This window comes from Bombina bombina, chromosome 6, assembly GCF_027579735.1.
Source record: "Bombina bombina isolate aBomBom1 chromosome 6, aBomBom1.pri, whole genome shotgun sequence".
Taxonomy (NCBI): Eukaryota; Metazoa; Chordata; class Amphibia; order Anura; family Bombinatoridae; genus Bombina; species Bombina bombina.
In genome coordinates this window covers 371,747,093-371,766,346 of record NC_069504.1, presented here as the reverse complement: position 1 = coordinate 371,766,346, position 19,254 = coordinate 371,747,093, and the positions used below count along the sequence as shown (strand labels likewise).

General features: G+C 38.4%; 1 protein-coding gene across 2 annotated transcripts in view; it reads left to right on the top strand.

The window, feature by feature from the left end:
• Positions 1 to 19,254, top strand: part of RAB24 (RAB24, member RAS oncogene family) — a 73,783-nt gene that overhangs the window by 35,374 nt on the left and 19,155 nt on the right. For both annotated transcript variants that reach the window (XM_053717057.1, XM_053717058.1), the window contains 3 exons: positions 4,761 to 4,828; positions 4,915 to 5,011; positions 6,707 to 6,757. In XM_053717057.1, coding sequence (XP_053573032.1) covers positions 4,761 to 4,828; positions 4,915 to 5,011; positions 6,707 to 6,757 — 216 coding nt within the window. The remainder of the gene's footprint in view (positions 1 to 4,760; positions 4,829 to 4,914; positions 5,012 to 6,706; positions 6,758 to 19,254) is intronic.

Genomic DNA, 19,254 nt, shown 5'->3' with positions numbered 1-19,254 from the left:
TACCCTATTTTTAATTCTAAATTTTTGATCAATGCTATCATAAAGGTGAATTTCCTTCCCCTATTGATGGTACCATTTGATCAATAATTGTTTGATGGCAGTAAGGGAGGAGGATTACATTACAAATATTTTTTTCATCAAAGAAAATGTGAATCATGATCTGATATGATGGTGAATATGTTAAATGGAAATAGATTTATATTTATAAGGTCAGATATGATGGCTAATTAAATGGAGATTGATTGATATCAAAAATTATTCTGAGATATGTATTATAATAATGTTTAATTTAGTTATGTTGTTATTGTAGTTAATCTAAAAAAAAAGGGGGGGGGGGTATGTCCCTGCAAGTTGCAATTGCCTCTTATAGAAAATAATGGAGTTTGCTGGGGAGAGCAGAATCACCAGGTTGCAGGGGTCACCCTTTTAAAAATAAAATGCTGTAGCCAATACAAATCAGATCACCCTGCTTTCAGCATATATTACCATATATTTGCCTCTATTTCCGTATGCATATGTTCTTCTATTAGTTTGCAAGAAAAAACAGCAAGATCTTCAGAGGAAAATGTTTAGAGAATATGCCAGACCTGGTAGAGAAATTTCAGCTACTCCCATGGAACGCCCCTGTTTAGCCCAGTAGCAGAGGCAGAAAAACACATTTTACAATAAGGAAAACCATATGTTTTAAGTTTTGTTATATAAATATTTAATTTCATAGTGTTTCTTGCATTTGCATTGAAGTCTTATTTTGATTTCTACTGTGTGCCTTAGATTTTTTTTCCTGTGTAATTTTAGTACAAATTTTACATTTGCCATAAAATAAAATTTTTGCAGAACAATTTTATGATTTGTGATGCAATTAAATAAATACTATTTCATTACTGCATGTTTTTATTTTAATATTTCATTTATTTGCTTCAGATGTTTGTTTTTTTGTTTTGTTTTTTTATTTGAATCACTATTTCTTTCATAATATGGTGAGAGTCTATAAGCCATCACATGTGGGTTTAAAGTCTGGTCCTACAGCCCACACAACAGAACTTTATTCCCTCCAACTTTTCTATTATTGCTTAGTCAAATTTTTTGCCTCCAGCTCTTGCCCTTATTCTTAGCAGGCTCTCGGATGATCCTGATAATTTCTGAAGGTGGGTAGCTCATTTACAGAAGTTTCTTAACTAACTTCTTTGCAGAACTCTCCAAAACGGTATGCTCTGTTCCGACTTTCTTTCACAAACTGGAATGATACACTACAAGTTATCCTAAGAGCATTGGAGATGGCAAGCACCATTAATTAACTAGAGTTTTGCATACATTTATGTTGATTTAACCCTTTATTGACTCAAACAATTTTATTGTAATATATTTTAAAGCACAATTTTTGTTTTTCTCCTAAAGAGACAGTATGGCCTTGCAGAACCTGGTACGTAGATCTGGTACAAATTTCCTCCGGCCAGTCTTGGCTTCTTCCTCTCAGGAAGGACCTTCTCTTGAGCCTGGGACAAGAGGCAAGACCTCCTAAGCATACCTAGGTCTCAAGGTCCCTTCTTCCATTAAATTGACAACATGGCAATTAAATGTCTGAGAGGTTTTCCAGATCAAGTGAGATGCTTTGATTCAGACCAGAAAGCCAGTTACAAGATGCATTTATCACAGTGTCTGGAAAGTTTTTTTTTTCCTTTTCTCGTGTGAGTCGCAAGAATTACCATTGACTCTTTCAGCATTCCTAAAATGCTTTGGTTTTTGCAGGATGGTCTGAAAAAGGGTTTATCAGCCAGTTCCCTTGAAAGCTTAATTTCTACCCTTTCAGTCTTGTATCACAAGACAATTTCAAGGCTTTCTGACATTCAAGCCTTTGTTCAAACTTTGGTCAGGATAAGACTAGTTATCAGGCCTTCTTCCCTTTTGTTGAACCTTATCTTTGTTTTGAGGGTTCTTCTGTTTGAACCTATGCATGCTTTGGACTTCCAACTTTTGTCTTGGAAAGTTATCTTTCTCTTGGCCATTTCCTTAGCCAGAAGAGTAGCTGCATTTCTGCTCTCTTGTGATTCTCCTCACCTGATTTTTCATCAGGGTAAAGCAGTTTTAAGAAAACTACTCCTTTTTTCCTTCCTATAGTTGTTTTTTTCTGTAAAGATCAATCAGGATATTGTAGTCCCATCTCTCTGTCTAGCAGCAAAAAATGCTAAAGAGAGATTACTTCATAACTTTGATGTATTAAGGGCCTTGAAATTGTATCTTCAAGCCACTAAAGAATTCAGAAATTCTTCTTTTGTTTATCCATTTCTCAGGTCCCCGCAAGGGATAGAAAGCTACTGCAATCACTTTGGGAAAGCATACCTAGTAGTGGACAAGGGACAAGTCTCCACCTGAACACAATACTGCTCATTCTACCAGAGCAGCTGCCACCTCTTGGGCTTTTAGAAATGAAGCTTACATTGAACACTTTTGCAAGACAGGTACTTGGTCATTTTAAAGTTGCTTTTGGTTGGAAAGTTCTGCAGGTCATAGTGCATGTTTAGTACCCCTGTTTTCCTTAACCGTTTTCCCCTACTAATTTATTGTGGACTTCACAGCTTGGGTATAGATTATGCTTACCTGATTAAAAAAAAAAAAAAAATCATGATGGTGAGAGTCCACTATACCCATCCTTTTTTTTCCATAACCGTTGGTGGCAGTACCAGTTTGCACTTCTTTTACTCTGCTTTTCCTTTCCTACTTTCTTATTTTCTCCTTTCTCTTGGCCATATGTATGACTAAGGAATCATGGGAAAGTAGGAGAGGTTAAAGCTCTGTTGTGTGGGATTTTTTGTCTCTTCCTGTAGGACTGAACTTTATTCCTCTCTTTAACTGTGCCCTTAATCGTCTGGCTTTGTGCCTGCATAATAGTGTTCACTATTAGTAAAAATGAAATCACGAGATCGTCAATGCGATCACGTGATTTCAAGGCCAGGATTGGATAATAAAGGGACAGTATACACTCATTTTCATATAACTGCATGTAATAGACACTACTATAGAGAATAAGATGCACAGATACTGATATAAAAATCCAGCATAAAATGGTTTAAAAACGTACTTAAAAGCTTTCAGTTTAGCTCTGTTGGAAAGCCCACTGCAAGTGGGAAATAAGACACTCCCCCCCCCCTTCTTTTGCATATGAAAAGACCCTTTACACAAACAGGAGCAAGCTGGAGAAGGTAGCTGACGGTATTCAAATAAAACTTTGGGGCTTGGTTAGGAGTCTGAAAATCAGAGCAATGTTATTTAAAAATAAGCAAAATTATACATTTAAAAAAAACAAAAAAACTTTATGGGCTTTATAAATAGATCATCTACAAAACATTTATGCAAAGAAAAAAATGAGTGTTAGGACGGCATGGAACACCCTAGTGGCGTGAAAGGGTTAACTAAAAGCTTGGTTCTTGCACTTGGGCTGGATCTATATGTATAGGTTTGTATATCTATACACAGGCTGCAAGAATTAATATGTTAAAGCATAAGGGCAGGAGCTGCTTTAGAAACCATTGTGCCCCAGGCAAAATACTATTTACAAACCTGCAAGTCTCTCATTGAATAAAAATGATCTCTTAAGTATTTTTTATTGAATTTATACAGCATACATATTGTATTAATAATGAGACCAAAGGTTATAACAACTGATTATGGGCTAGATTACGAGTAGTGGGCTTTTTTGCGTTTGTCGAGTCACTCTCATATTATGAGTTGAATTTAAAAAGCATGAGAGAATAAACCTTACGCATGCAAAAATTTGAACTTCAAATATCTCGACCACGTTAATATATTTTTCCATAGACTTCAATAGAGCGAGAAAAATGCAAAAAAAAAAAACCACACAAAAAAAATACCACCCATACTCGCACTCTAACCTGATTGTATTTATTCAAGAGAGCTAAATCCGACATTAAATATGAATATTTTACATTCCATTCAATAGATACAATGCACTTATATATGTCTATATACGTATACCTATGTGTATATATGTCTGTAAATACATATACACGTATAAATACATATGTATACACATAAACATGTATGTTACCTACATTAATTATTTTAAGCAAATGCTTTGAAACATACAAGGCGGTAATAAATCATACCCAGTGTAAAGAGAGATGCATGAGAGGTTTTTGTTTTTTAATCTCCCTGTATCTCTTCACTTACTGAAAACACAGGTCTTTGATTTAGAGAATATAGAGATGCACATATAGGAAGGAACAATGGAATTTGCTGCTCTGCAAGCAAGGCTCAAGTCTGATTTACTGTGTTTTTACTTTCACTGTTAAGTGATTTCTAGTGCAGCTTTTGCTTGCATAGCATGGTGATTTTATTTATTAAGTGCTGCCCATGCTATGAAGGGGGCAGAGGAGGTGCAGCATGGGATAGCCTGTACTGAACAAAAGAAGCTTACTTTGCCATTGATAACCCTTTTTTCAGTGCAGTCACTGACATGAAAGGTATGATGTCTTTGTACTAGATGGTACTTGCAGATTAGCATCTTGGCTTGTGGCTGGAACAAACGTTACTGCTGTACATATCAAGTGCTTATATTATATGCTACAAATCATTTTGCTTACTAGAGAGAAATGATTTAGTAACCAATTCGTTTTTTATGGTTTTCTTTCCAAATGTGATTTTAGACGTTCATCACTAGTCTTTGCACTGTATACATGTGATGCAGCATATGTAACTGAATAGCAACACACTCCAGTGACATGAACTCTTTCTCCCTGAATTAGATCTCACAGACAGCAGCAGTTTCGAGCGAGTGAAATTTTGGGTGACTGAATTACAGAACTATGAGGAGGTCAGTAGGTTTTCTCTTTACTTAGCCCAAGTTCGATTAAACTTCCAGATGTCGCCCTCTAATTATTTTCTTCCCTCTGTTGCCAGCACTGCCGTATTTATATCTGTGGAACCAAAAGTGACCTTGTAGAGAATAAGAGCCAGCGGCGAGTTGATTTCCATGATGTGCAAGATTATGTAGATGGTATATTTTCTTCTGTCTGTTTGTTTTTATCCACCCCCAGCAAAACCGAGTTAAAGAAACAAAACACAAAATCCCATATACAACAAGTGTTAATCTCTATTTGATACGACAATCTGTTATATTTTAGTAAACTTTTTGTTAGGTTTTGGGGTTTGTAGTCAAAAGGCTTTAAGTCAATGTATACCTCAGTGGTAATTGGATGTTATCAAAAGCCACATTTCATCTGTAAGATGAATGCAGATATCGGTCTAGCTATATAAAACTATTTTGTCAGACAGAGATTTATAACTCCTCAAAATGTTGTATGTAGATTAAAGGGACATGAAACCAACATTTTTTTCTTTCATGATTCAGATAGAGCATACAATTTTAAGGAACTTTCTAATTTTTACTTCTACTATCAAATTTGCTTCATTCTCTTGGTATCCTTTGCTGAAAAAGCAGCAATGCACTACTGGGTGCTAGCTGGCCACATCTAGTGGGGTCAATGGCAATACACAAATGTGTGCAGTCACCAGCTAGCTCCCTGAAGTATAGGATATGTACATATCCTTTTTTCAATAAAGGATACCAAGAGTACAAAATACATTTGAAAATAGAAGTGAATTTAAAAATGTCTTAAAATGGCAAGCTCTATCTGAACCATGCAAGTTTAATTTTGACTTTCCTATCCCTTTTAACTAATGCATTAATACATTTTACAATATAGACATTGACAGAAAAGAGATGGTTATACAACATATCATTTATATTCAATACAAGAGGTTTCAACTTATTATGTTTGTCTTTTTTTTTTTTTTTTGCTTGTTGTATATGTATTGTTCTTCCTGTGGTGTGCATAGAGCAGACAGTTTTGTGGCTTCAGCAGATAATATTGATTTGAATACATATTTAGTTTACTATTCCCAGTAGAAAAGCTGCTGTAAGCTTAAAAGTATTGACCTCTGCATAGATTGTGACTCTGTGGTAAAGATCTAATATAATTTGTACCAATACCCAGTGATTTGTAGTTTGTGATTATGTAGCATTGGTCCTTGTAGGCTACATAATGAGCAAACTTTCAGGAACTCTGCTAGATCACATTTTAAAGGGACAGTATACTCCAAAACAAATAAGGGCTATTTTAATAAAGCTTTTTATGTAGTTAAAGTTTGCAATATATATGTATTAGCTATTTTGCTGCTAAAGGTGATAAAAATAAGAAAAAGTACTTTCAGTACATATGTACGTCATACACATTAGTTACAGAGCTAGGGTTTTCCACTTCCTAACTTGTGTGCTTAAAGCCAGGAAGTCACAAATGTGAATCATTGCAAACACTCCCCAAAGTAGCCTAAAACTCACTGTTGGTTTTTTCCTTCTCTGTTTTGTAAAAATGTGGTGGAATCTCACCCCCTCCTCACTGTTTAATTAGCCACTGCAGAAATTAGTGGCTACTTGTCCGAAGAATAAGTAATCATTTACAGCACTCGCTGTTAGTAAAACCGATAGATTATTAGTCATGTAAAAAAACACTTGGTATACTGTATAAAGGGAGGGCTGGAGGCTGTAAATATTACAGGGCTGCACAATCACACAAGGCATATTTAGCCCTAACTTTGGTGACCATTTAATTATGTTATCGTCCTCTAAATAAATTTTGTTTTTAATATATGTACAATGCATCTAATACCTTCTCATCTGATTTATTCATAGAGATTAAAGCCTATGTCTGCGAGACCTCTAGTAAAACCGGACAAAGTGTAGGTGAGTTCACGCAACTATATATTTCTAGTGTACATCATTTATTTTTTTTATCTAATAAACACCCAAAACTGCATATCCAAGTTCAACTTCTATTAATGTAATATAACATTATTTTTTGATGTAGCAAACATTTTCAAGTTCTAAAACATGTTTTTTTTTTTTTGTTTTTTGTTTTTTTTTTGCAGTTAAAGGGACACTGAACCCAAATTTTTTTATTTTGTGATTCAGAGCATGCAATTTTAGGCAACTTTCTAATTTACTCCTATTGGCAAATGTTCTTCATTCTCTTGGTATCTTTATTTGAAAAGCAAGAATGTAAGTTTAAATGCCGGCCCATTTTTGGTGAACAACCTGGGTTGTTCTTGATGATTGGTGGATAAATTCATCCACCAATAAACACGTGCTGTCCAGGGTCTGCACTTTCTTTTTCAAATAAATATAGCAAGCGAACAAAGAAAAATTGATAATAGGAGTAAATTAGAAAGTTGCTTAAAATTGCATGCTCTATCTGAATCACGAAAGAAAAGAAATTGGGTTCAGTATTCCTTTAATGTACAGCCATAAATGTTAAAGGGACAGTCTAGTCAAAATTAAACTTTCATGATTCAGATAGGGCATTCAATTTTAAATAACTTTCCAATTTACTTTTATCATCAAATTTGCTTTGTTCTCTTGGTAGTTTTTGTTGAAAACTTAACCTAGGTAGGCTCATATGCTAATTTCTAAGCTCTTGATGGCCGTCTCTTTATCTCAGTGCATTTTGACAGTTTTTCACAGCTAGACAGCACTAGTTCATGTTTGCCATATAGATAACCTTGTGCACACTCCTGTGCAGTTACTTTTGAGTCAGCATCAATTTGCTAAAATGCAAGTCTGTCAAAATAACTGAATAAGGGGGGGCAATCTGCAGTGGATTAGATACAATTAATATAACAGTGTTGGTTATGCAAAACTGGGGAATGGGTAATAAAGGGATTATCTATCTTTCTTTCTTGTAATTGGCAAGAGTCCATGAGCTAGTGACGTATGGGATATACAATCCTACCAGGAGGGGCAAAGTTTCCCAAACCTCAAAATGCCTATAAATACACCCCTCACCACACCCACAATTCAGTTTTACAAACTTTGCCTCCTATGGAGGTGGTGAAGTAAGTTTGTGCTAAGATTTCTACGTTGATATGCGGCCCTCAGCATGTTGAAGCCCGGTTCCTCTCAGAGTACAGTGAATGTCAGAGGGATGTGAAGGGAGTATCACCTATTGAATACAATGGTCTTCCTAACTGGGATCTATTTCATAGGTTCTCTGTTATCGGTCGTAGAGATTCATCTCCTACCTCCCTTTTCAGATCGACGATATACTCTTATATACCATTACCTCTACTGATTCTCGTTTCAGTACTGGTTTGGCTATCTGCTATATGTGGATGGGTGTCTTTTGGTAAGTATGTTTCATTTACTTAAGACACTCTCAGCTATGGTTTGGCACTTTATATATAAAGTTCTAAATATATGATTGTACTTATACTGATAAACCTGAATCATGGCAAATATATTTCCTTTTTGCAGACTGTCAGTTTTATATCTGGGAAATGCTTTTTAAAAAAAATATTTTCTCTTGCAAGGTGTATCCAGTCCACGGATTCATCCTTACTTGTGGGATATTCTCATTCCCTACAGGAAGTGGCAAAGAGAGCACACAGCAGAGCTGTCCATATAGCTCCCCCTCTGGCTCCGCCCCCCAGTCATTCTCTTTGCCGCTCTAACAAGTAGCATCTCCACGGGAGGGTAAAGTGAATGTGGTAGGGTTCCCTTCCTGGGAACATTAATAGACTCGGTAGTAATGAAAATATTTCTGACGGAGGTCAGAAGGTTAAAGCTTTTAAGTACTTTCCGAGTTCTTCATTCCATTCCTCGGCCATCTGTAGCTCAGTGCATGGAGGTAATCGGATTAATGGTAGCAGCAATGGACGTAGTCCCTTTTGCTCGAATTCATCTCAGGCCACTGCAATTGTGCATGCTCAAACAGTGGAATGGAGATTATGCAGATTTGTCTCCTCAAATCCAACTGGACCAGAAAACCAGAGATTCTCTTCTCTGGTGGTTGTCTCAGGATCACCTGTCGCAGGGAATGTGCTTCCGCAGACCGGAGTGGATCATTGTAACGACCGACGCCAGTATGTTAGGCTGGGGTGCGGTCTGGGGCTCCCTGAAAGCTCAGGGCCTATGGTCTCGGGAAGAGTCTCTTCTCCCGATAAACATTTTGGAACTGAGAGCGATATTCAACACGCTCCAGGCATGGCCTCAGCTAGCGGCGGCCAAGTTCATCAGATTTCAGTCAGACAACATCACGACTAGCATACATAAATCATCAGGGAGGAACAAAGAGTTCCTTAGCGATGAAGGAAGTAACCAAGATAATCAGGTGGGCGGAGGATCACTCTTGCCATCTATCTGCAATTCACATCCCAGGAGTAGACAACTGGGAAGCGGATTTCCTAAGTCGCCAGACTTTTCACCCGGGGGAGTGGGAACTCCACCCGGAGGTATTTGCTCAGCTGACTCAGCTATGGGGCATTCCAGAGTTGGATCTGATGGCGTCCCGTCAGAACACCAAACTTACTCTTTACGGTTCCAGGTCCAGGGACCCCAAGGCGGCATTGATAGATGCTCTAGTAGCGCCTTGGTCCTTCAATCTGGCCTATGTCTTTCCACTGTTTCCCCTTCTCCCTTGGCTGGTAGCCAGAATCAAACAGGAGAAGGCCTCGGTAATTCTGATAGCGCCTGCGTGGCCACGCAGGACTTGGTATGCAGACCTAGTGGACATGTCATCTGTCCCACCATGGACACTGCCAATGAGGCAGGATCTTCTAATACAGGGTCCATTCAAGCATCCAAATCTAGTTTCTCTGCAGCTGACTGCTTGGAGTTTGAACGCTTAATTCTATCCAAGCGTGGGTTCTCTGAATCAGTCATAGATACTCTGATCCAAGCTAGAAAACCTGTCACCAGGAAAATTTACCATAAGATATTGCGGAAATATCTTTGTTGGTGTGAATCCAAGGGTTACTCGTGGAGTAAGATTAGGATTCCAAGGATATTGTCTTCTCTCCAAGAAGGATTGGAGAAAGGTTTATCAGCTAGTTCCTTAAAGGGGCAGATATCCGCTCTGTCTATCCTTTTACACAAGCGTCTGGCAGAAGTACCAGATGTTCAAACGTTTGCACAGGCGTTAGTCAGAATCAAGCCTGTCTATAAACCTGTGGCTTCTCCATGGAGTCTAAATTTAGTTCTTTCAGTTCTTCAAGGGGTTCCGTTTGAACCTTTACATTCCATAGATATTAAGTTATTATCTTGGAAAGTTTTGTTTTTGGTAGCTATATCTTCTGCTCGAAGAGTTTCAGAATTGTCTGCTTTGCAGTGTAACTCACCCTATCTGGTGTTCCATGCAGATAAGGTAGTTCTGCGTACCAAACCTGGTTTTCTTCCTAAAGTTGTTTCTAATAAGAACATTAACCAGGAAATCATTGTTCCTTCTCTGTGTCCTAATCCAGCTTCTAAGAAGGAACGGCTTTTACACAATCTTGATGTGGTTCGTGCTTTGAAATTCTATTTACAAGCAACTAAGGATTTCAGACAAACATCATCTTTGTTTGTCGTCTATTCTGGTAAGAGGAGAGGTCAAAAAGCGACAGCTACCTCTCTTTCCTTCTGGTTGAAAAGCATCATCCGATTGGCTTATGAGACTACTGGGCAGCAGCCTCCTGAACGAATTACAGCTCATTCCACCAGAGCTGTGGCTTCCACTTGGGCCTTCAAGAATGAGGCTTCTGTTGAACAGATTTGCAAGGCAGCGACTTGGTCTTCACTGCATACTTTTGCCAAATTTTACAAATTCGATACTTTTGCTTCTTCGAAGGCTATTTTTGGGAGAAAGGTTTTGCAAGCAGTGGTGCCTTCCGTTTAGGTTACCTGTCTTGTTCCCTCCCTTCATCCGTGTCCTAAAGCTTTGGTATTGGTATCTCACAAGTAAGGATGAATCCGTGGACTGCATACACCTTGCAAGAGAAAACAGAATTTATGCTTACCTGATAAATTACTTTCTCTTGCGGTGTATTCAGTCCACGGCCCGCCCTGGCAATTAAGTCAGGTTAAAATTTCTTGTTTAAACTACAGTCACCACTGCACCCTATGGTTTCTCCTTTTTCTCCTAACCGTCGGTCGAATGACTGGGGGGTGGAGCTAGAGGGGGAGCTATATGGACAGCTCTGCTGTGTGCTCTCTTTGCCACTTCCTGTAGGGAATGAGAATATCCCACAAGTAAGGATGAATCCGTGGACTGGATACACCGCAAGAGAAAGTAATTTATCAGGTAAGCATAAATTCTGTTTTTTTTTATTTCTCACCTGAGGTTTTCAAATTGACTTTTTCTAATTGCGGGCTGTATTAGGCTCGCGAGAGCGCAGAATGCTATAATTTATTGCGTCATTCTTGGCGCGAGACTTTTTTCGTCATTTCCGCCGTCTTAGTTGGCGCCGAGTCTTTTTCACCAGGTTGAAGTTTCGGTCCGGACGTTTTTGGCGCCAAAAAATGTTTTTCAGTTTGTGGTGCGTCATACTTGGTGCCAAACATTTTTTCATTATTTAAGCCTTCATTCCTTTTGCCTCTGGTCTTTTTTTCTATGTCAGAGGCCTATTCTGTTTGCATTTTTTCCCATTCCTGAAACTGTCATATAAGGAAATTGATAATTTTGCTTTATAACATAATTTATGTAAGAACTTACCTGATAAATTCATTTCTTTCATATTAACAAGAGTCCATGAGCTAGTGACGTATGGGATATACATTCCTACCAGGAGGGGCAAAGTTTCCCAAACCTTAAAATGCCTATAAATACACCCCTCACCACACCCACAAATCAGTTTAACGAATAGCCAAGAAGTGGGGTGATAAGAAAAAAAGTGCGAAGCATATAAAATAAGGAATTGGAATAATTGTGCTTTATACAAAAAAATCATAACCACCACAAAAAAGGGTGGGCCTCATGGACTCTTGTTAATATGAAAGAAATGAATTTATCAGGTAAGTTCTTACATAAATTATGTTTTCTTTCATGTAATTAACAAGAGTCCATGAGCTAGTGACGTATGGGATAATGACTACCCAAGATGTGGATCTTTCCACACAAGAGTCACTAGAGAGGGAGGGATAAAATAAAGACAGCCAATTCCTGCTGAAAATAATCCACACCCAAAATAAAGTTTAACAAAAAACATAAGCAGAAGATTCAAACTGAAACCGCTGCCTGAAGAACTTTTCTACCAAAAACTGCTTCAGAAGAAGAAAATACATCAAAATGGTAGAATTTAGTAAAAGTATGCAAAGAGGACCAAGTTGCTGCTTTGCAGATCTGGTCAACCGAAGCTTCATTCCTAAACGCCCAGGAAGTAGATACTGACCTAGTAGAATGAGCTGTAATTCTCTGAGGCGGAATTTTACCCGACTCAACATAGGCAAGATGAATTAAAGATTTCAACCAAGATGCCAAAGAAATGGCAGAAGCTTTCTGGCCTTTCCTAGAACCGGAAAAGATAACAAATAGACTAGAAGTCTTACGTAAAGATTTTGTAGCTTCAACATAATATTTCAAAGCTCTAACAACATCCAAAGAATGCAACGATTTCTCCTTAGAATTCTTAGGATTAGGACATAATGAAGGAACCACAATTTCTCTACTAATGTTGTTGGAATTCACAACTTTAGGTAAAAATTCAAAAGAAGTTCGCAACACCGCCTTATCCTGATGAAAAATCAGAAAAGGAGACTCACAAGAAAGAGCAGATAATTCAGAAACTCTTCTAGCAGAAGAGATGGCCAAAAGGAACAAAACTTTCCAAGAAAGTAATTTAATGTCCAATGAATGCATAGGTTCAAACGGAGGAGCTTGAAGAGCTCCCAGAACCAAATTCAAACTCCAAGGAGGAGAAATTGATTTAATGACAGGTTTTATACGAACCAAAGCTTGTACAAAACAATGAATATCAGGAAGAATAGCAATCTTTCTGTGAAAAAGAACAGAAAGAGCGGAGATTTGTCCTTTCAAAGAACTTGCGGACAAACCCTTATCTAAACCATCCTGAAGAAACTGTAAAATTCTCGGTATTCTAAAAGAATGCCAAGAAAAATGATGAGAAAGACACCAAGAAATATAAGTCTTCCAGACTCTATAATATATCTCTCGAGATACAGATTTACGAGCCTGTAACATAGTATTAATCACGGAGTCAGAGAAACCTCTTTGACCAAGACTCAAGCGTTCAATCTCCATACCTTTAAATTTAAGGATTTCAGATCCGGATGGAAAAAAGGACCTTGTGACAGAAGGTCTGGTCTTAACGGAAGAGTCCATGGTTGGCAAGATGCCATCCGGACAAGATCCGCATACCAAAACCTGTGAGGCCATGCCGGAGCTATTAGCAGAACAAACAAGCATTCCCTCAGAATCTTGGAGATTACTCTTGGAAGAAGAACTAGAGGCGGAAAGATATAGGCAGGATGATACTTCCAAGGAAGTGATAATGCATCCACTGCCTCCGCCTGAGGATCCCGGGATCTGGACAGATACCTGGGAAGTTTCTTGTTTAGATGAGAGGCCATCAGATCTATCTCTGGGAGCCCCCACATTTGAACAATCTGAAGAAATACCTCTGGGTGAAGAGACCATTCGCCCGGATGCAACGTTTGGCGACTGAGATAATCCGCTTCCCAATTGTCTACACCTGGGATATGAACCGCAGAGATTAGACAGGAGCTGGATTCCGCCCAAACCAAAATTCGAGATACTTCTTTCATAGCCAGAGGACTGTGAGTCCCTCCTTGATGATTGATGTATGCCACAGTTGTGACATTGTCTGTCTGAAAACAAATGAACGATTCTCTCTTCAGAAGAGGCCAAAACTGAAGAGCTCTGAAAACTGCACGGAGTTCCAAGATATTGATCGGTAATCTCACCTCCTGAGATTCCCAAACTCCTTGTGCCGTCAGAGATCCCCACACAGCTCCCCAACCTGTGAGACTTGCATCTGTTGAAATTACAGTCCAGGTTGGAAGAACAAAAGAAGCCCCCTGAATTAAACGAAGGTGATCTGTCCACCACGTTAGAGAGTGTCGAACAATCGGTTTTAAAGATATTAATTGATATATCTTCGTGTAATCCCTGCACCATTGGTTCAGCATACATTGCTGAAGAGGTCGCATGTGAAAACGAGCAAAGGGGATCGCGTCCGATGCAGCAGTCATAAGACCTAGAATTTCCATGCATAAGGCTACCGAAGGGAATGATTGAGACTGAAGGTTTCGACAAGCTGTAATCAATTTTAGACGTCTCTTGTCTGTTAAAGACAGAGTCATGGACACTGAATCTATCTGAAAACCCAGAAAGGTTACCCTTGTTTGAGGAATCAAAGAACTTTTTGGTAAATTGATCCTCCAACCATGATCTTGAAGAAACAACACAAGTCGATTCGTATGAGACTCTGCTAAATGTAAAGACTGAGCAAGTACCAAGATATCGTCCAAATAAGGAAATACCACAATACCCTGTTCTCTGATTACAGACAGAAGGGCACCGAGAATCTTTGTGAAAATTCTTGGAGCTGTAGCAAGGCCAAACGGTAGAGCCACAAATTGGTAATGCTTGTCTAGAAAAGAGAATCTCAGGAACTGATAATGATCTGGATGAATCGGAATATGCAGATATGCATCCTGTAAATCTATTGTGGACATATAATTCCCTTGCTGAACAAAAGGCAATATAGTCCTTACAGTTACCATCTTGAACGTTGGTATCCTTACATAACGATTCAATAATTTTAGATCCAGAACTGGTCTGAAGGAATTCTCCTTCTTTGGTACAATGAAGAGATTTGAATAAAACCCCATCCCCTGTTCCGGAACTGGAACTGGCATAATTACTCCAGCCAACTCTAGATCTGAAACACAATTCAGAAATGCTTGAGCTTTCACTGGATTTACTGGGACATGGGAAAGAAAAAATCTCTTTGCAGGAGGTCTCATCTTGAAACCAATTCTGTACCCTTCTGAAACAATGTTCTGAATCCAAAGATTGTGAACAGAATTGATCCAAATTTCTTTGAAAAAACGTAACCTGCCCCCTACCAGCTGAACTGGAATGAGGGCCGTACCTTCATGTGAACTTAGAAGCAGGCTTTGCCTTTCTAGCAGGCTTGGATTTATTCCAGACTGGAGATGGTTTCCAAACTGAAACTGCTCCTGAGGACGAAGGATCAGGCTTTTGTTCTTTGTTGAAACGAAAGGAACGAAAACGATTGTTAGCCCTGTTTTTACCTTTAGACTTTTTATCCTGTGGTAAAAAAGTTCCTTTCCCACCAGTAACAGTTGAAATAATAGAATCCAACTGAGAACCAAATAATTTGTTTCCCTGGAAAGAAATGGAAAGTAGAGTTGATTTAGAAGCCATATCAGCATTCCAGGTCTTAAGCCATAAAGCTCTTCTGGCTAAGATAGCCAGAGACATAAACCTAACATCAACTCTAATAATATCAAAAATGGCATCACAGATGAAATTATTAGCATGCTGGAGAAGAATAATAATATCATGAGAATCACGATTTGTTACTTGTTGCGCTAGAGTTTCCAACCAAAAAGTTGAAGCTGCAGCAACATCAGCCAATGATATAGCAGGTCTAAGAAGATTACCTGAACATAGATAAGCTTTTCTTAGAAAAGATTCAATTTTTCTATCTAAAGGATCCTTAAACGAGGTACCATCTGACGTAGGAATGGTAGTACGTTTAGCAAGGGTAGAAATAGCCCCATCAACTTTAGGGATTTTGTCCCAAAATTCTAACCTGTCAGGCGGAACAGGATATAATTGCTTAAAACGTTTAGAAGGAGTAAATGAATTACCCAATTTATCCCATTCCTTGGAAATTACAGCAGAAATAGCATTAGGAACAGGAAAGACCTCTGGAATAACCGCAGGAGCTTTAAAAACCTTATCCAAACGTATAGAATTAGTATCAAGAGGACTAGAATCCTCTATTTCTAAAGCAATTAGTACTTCTTTAAGTAAAGAGCGAATAAATTCCATCTTAAATAAATATGAAGATTTATCAGCATCAATCTCTGAGATAGAATCCTCTGAACCAGAAGAGTCCAAAGAATCAGAATGATGGTGTTCATTTAAAAATTCATCTGTAGAGAGAGAAGATTTAAAAGACTTTTTACGTTTACTAGAAGGAGAAATAACAGACAAAGCCTTCTTTATGGATTCAGAAACAAAATCTCTTATGTTATCAGGAACATTCTGCACCTTAGATGTTGAGGGAACTGCAACAGGCAATGGTACATCACTAAAGGAAATATTATCTGCTTTAACAAGTTTGTCATGACAATTATTACAAACAACAGCTGGAGGAATAGCTACCAAAAGTTTACAGCAGATACACTTAGCTTTGGTAGATCCAGCAGGCAGTGGTTTTCCTGTAGTATCTTCTGGCTCAGATGCAACGTGAGACATCTTGCAATATGTAAGAGAAAAAACAACATATAAAGCAAAATAGATCAAATTCCTTATAAGACAGTTTCAGGAATGGGAAAAAATGCCAAACATCAAGCTTCTAGCAACCAGAAGCAAATGAAAAATGAGACTGAAATAATGTGGAGACAAAAGCGACGCCCATATTTTTTAGCGCCAAATAAGACGCCCACATTATTTGGCGCCTAAATGCTTTTGGCGCCAAAAATGACGCCACATCCGGAACGCCGACATTTTTGGCGCAAAATAACGTCAAAAAATGACGCAACTTCCGGCGACACGTATGACGCCGGAAACGGAAAAGAATTTTTGCGCCAAAAAAGTCCGCGCCAAGAATGACGCAATAAAATGAAGCATTTTCAGCCCCCGCGAGCCTAACAGCCCACAGGGAAAAAAGTCAAATTTTTGAGGTAAGAAAAAATATGATAATTCAATGCATAATCCCAAATATGAAACTGACTGTCTGAAAATAAGGAAAGTTGAACATTCTGAGACAAGGCAAATAAATGTTTGAATACATATATTTAGAACTTTATAAATAAAGTGCCCAACCATAGCTTAGAGTGTCACAGAAAATAAGACTTACTTACCCCAGGACACTCATCTACATGTTTGTAGAAAGCCAAACCAGTACTGAAACGAGAATCAGTAGAGGAAATGGTATATATAAGAGTATATCGTCGATCTGAAAAGGGAGGTAAGAGATGAATCTCTACGACCGATAACAGAGAACCTTATGAAATAGACCCCGTAGAAGGAGATCACTGCATTCAATAGGCAATACTCTCTTCACATCCCTCTGACATTCACTGCACGCTGAGAGGAAAACCGGGCTCCAACTTGCTGCGGAGCGCATATCAACGTAGAATCTAGCACAAACTTACTTCACCACCTCCCTTGGAGGCAAAGTTTGTAAAACTGATTTGTGGGTGTGGTGAGGGGTGTATTTATAGGCATTTTAAGGTTTGGGAAACTTTGCCCCTCCTGGTAGGAATGTATATCCCATACGTCACTAGCTCATGGACTCTTGTTAATTACATGAAAGAAATGTTGTTTTTTCTTTTACACACTACAAGATGTCTCAATCTGATCCTGTCTCAGAATCTACTTCTGGAATCCTGCTGCCTGATATCGGTTCTACCAAAGCTAAGTGCATTTATTGTAAACTTGTGGTAACTGTTCCTCCAGCTGTAGTTTGTAATAGTTGTCATGATAAACTTTTACATGCAGAGAATGTTTCCATCAGTAATAGTTCATTACATGTTGCTGGTCCTTCAACATCTAATGCTCAGGATATTCCTGTAAATTTAAGAGAATTTATTTCTGATTCCATTCAGAAGGCTTTGTCTGCCATTCCGCCTTCTAATAAACTTAAAAGGTCTTTTAAAACTTCTCATAGAGTTGATGAATTTTCTAATGACCAACAACATACTGATTTATCTATCTCTGATGAGGATCTGTCTGATTCAGAGGATCCTGCCTCAGATATTGGCACTGACAAATCCTCTTATTTATTTAAAATGGAGTATATTTGTTCTTTATTAAAAGAAGTGTTGATTGCATTAGATATGGAGGAGACTAGTCCTCTTGATACTAAAACTAGTAAACGTTTAAATTCGGTTTATAAACCTCATGTAGTTATTCCAGAGGTTTTTCCAGTTCCTGATGCCATTTCAGATATGATTTCTAAGGAATGGAATAGACTGGGTACTTCTTTTACTCCTTCAAGGTTTAAAAAATGGTATCCTTTGCCTACTGATAGATTGGAGTTTTGGGAAAATATCCCTAAAGTTGATGGGGCCATCTCTACTCTTGCTAAACGTACAACTATTCCTACGGAAGATAGTACTTCTTTTAAGGATCCTTTAGATAGGGAGCTTGAATCTTGTCTAAGGAAAGCTTATTTATGTTCAGGCCATCTTCTTAGGCCTGCTATTTCTTTGGCTGATGTTGCAGCTGCTTCAACTTTTTGGTTGGAAACTTTAGCGCAACAAGTATCCGATCATAATGTGTATAGCATTGTTAATTCAACATGCTAATAATTTCATTTGTGATGCCATTTTTGATATCATCAGAATTGATGTTAAATATGTCTTTAGCTATTTTAGCTAGAAGAGCTTTATGGCTTAAATCTTGGAATGCTGATATGACTTCTAAATCAACATTGCTATCTCTTTCTTTCCAAGGTAATAAATTATTTGGTTCTCAGTTGGATTCTATAATTTAAACTGTCACTGGGGGGAAGGGAGCTTTTTTGCCTCGGGATAAAAAATCTAAGGGTAAATTTAAAGCTTCTAACCGTTTTCGTTCCTTTCGACAGAATAAGGAACAGAAACCTAGTCCTTCCCCTAAGGAATCTGTCTCCAATTGGAAGCCTTCCTCAATCTGGAATAAATCCAAGCCATTTAAGAGATCTAAACCAGCCCCCAAGTCCGCATGAAGGTGTGGCCCTCATTCCAGCTCAGCTGGTAGGGGGCAGATTAAAATTTTTCAAGGAGGTTTGGATAAATTCAGTCCAAAATCATTGGATTCAGAACATTGTCTCTCAGGGGTACAGAATAGGTTTTAGAGTAAGACTGCCTGTGAGAAGTTTCTTTCTCTCACGCATTCCAGTGAACCCAGAGAAATCACAGGCTTTCCTGAAGTGTGTTTCAGATCTGGAGTTATCTGGGCTAATTGTTCCAGTTCCTTTTCAGGAACAGGGTCTGGGGTTTCTTTTGCATGATGTACCACGGATTCATCCTTACTTGTGGGATATTGTCCTTCCTGACAGGAAGTAGCAAAGAGAGCACCACAGCAGAGCTGTCTATATAGCTCCCCCCTTAACTCCACCCCCCAGTCATTCTCTTTGCTGGCTCTAAGCAGGAAGAGTAAAGAGAAGAGGTGTTAAACTGTTAGTTTTATTTTATCTTCAATCAAG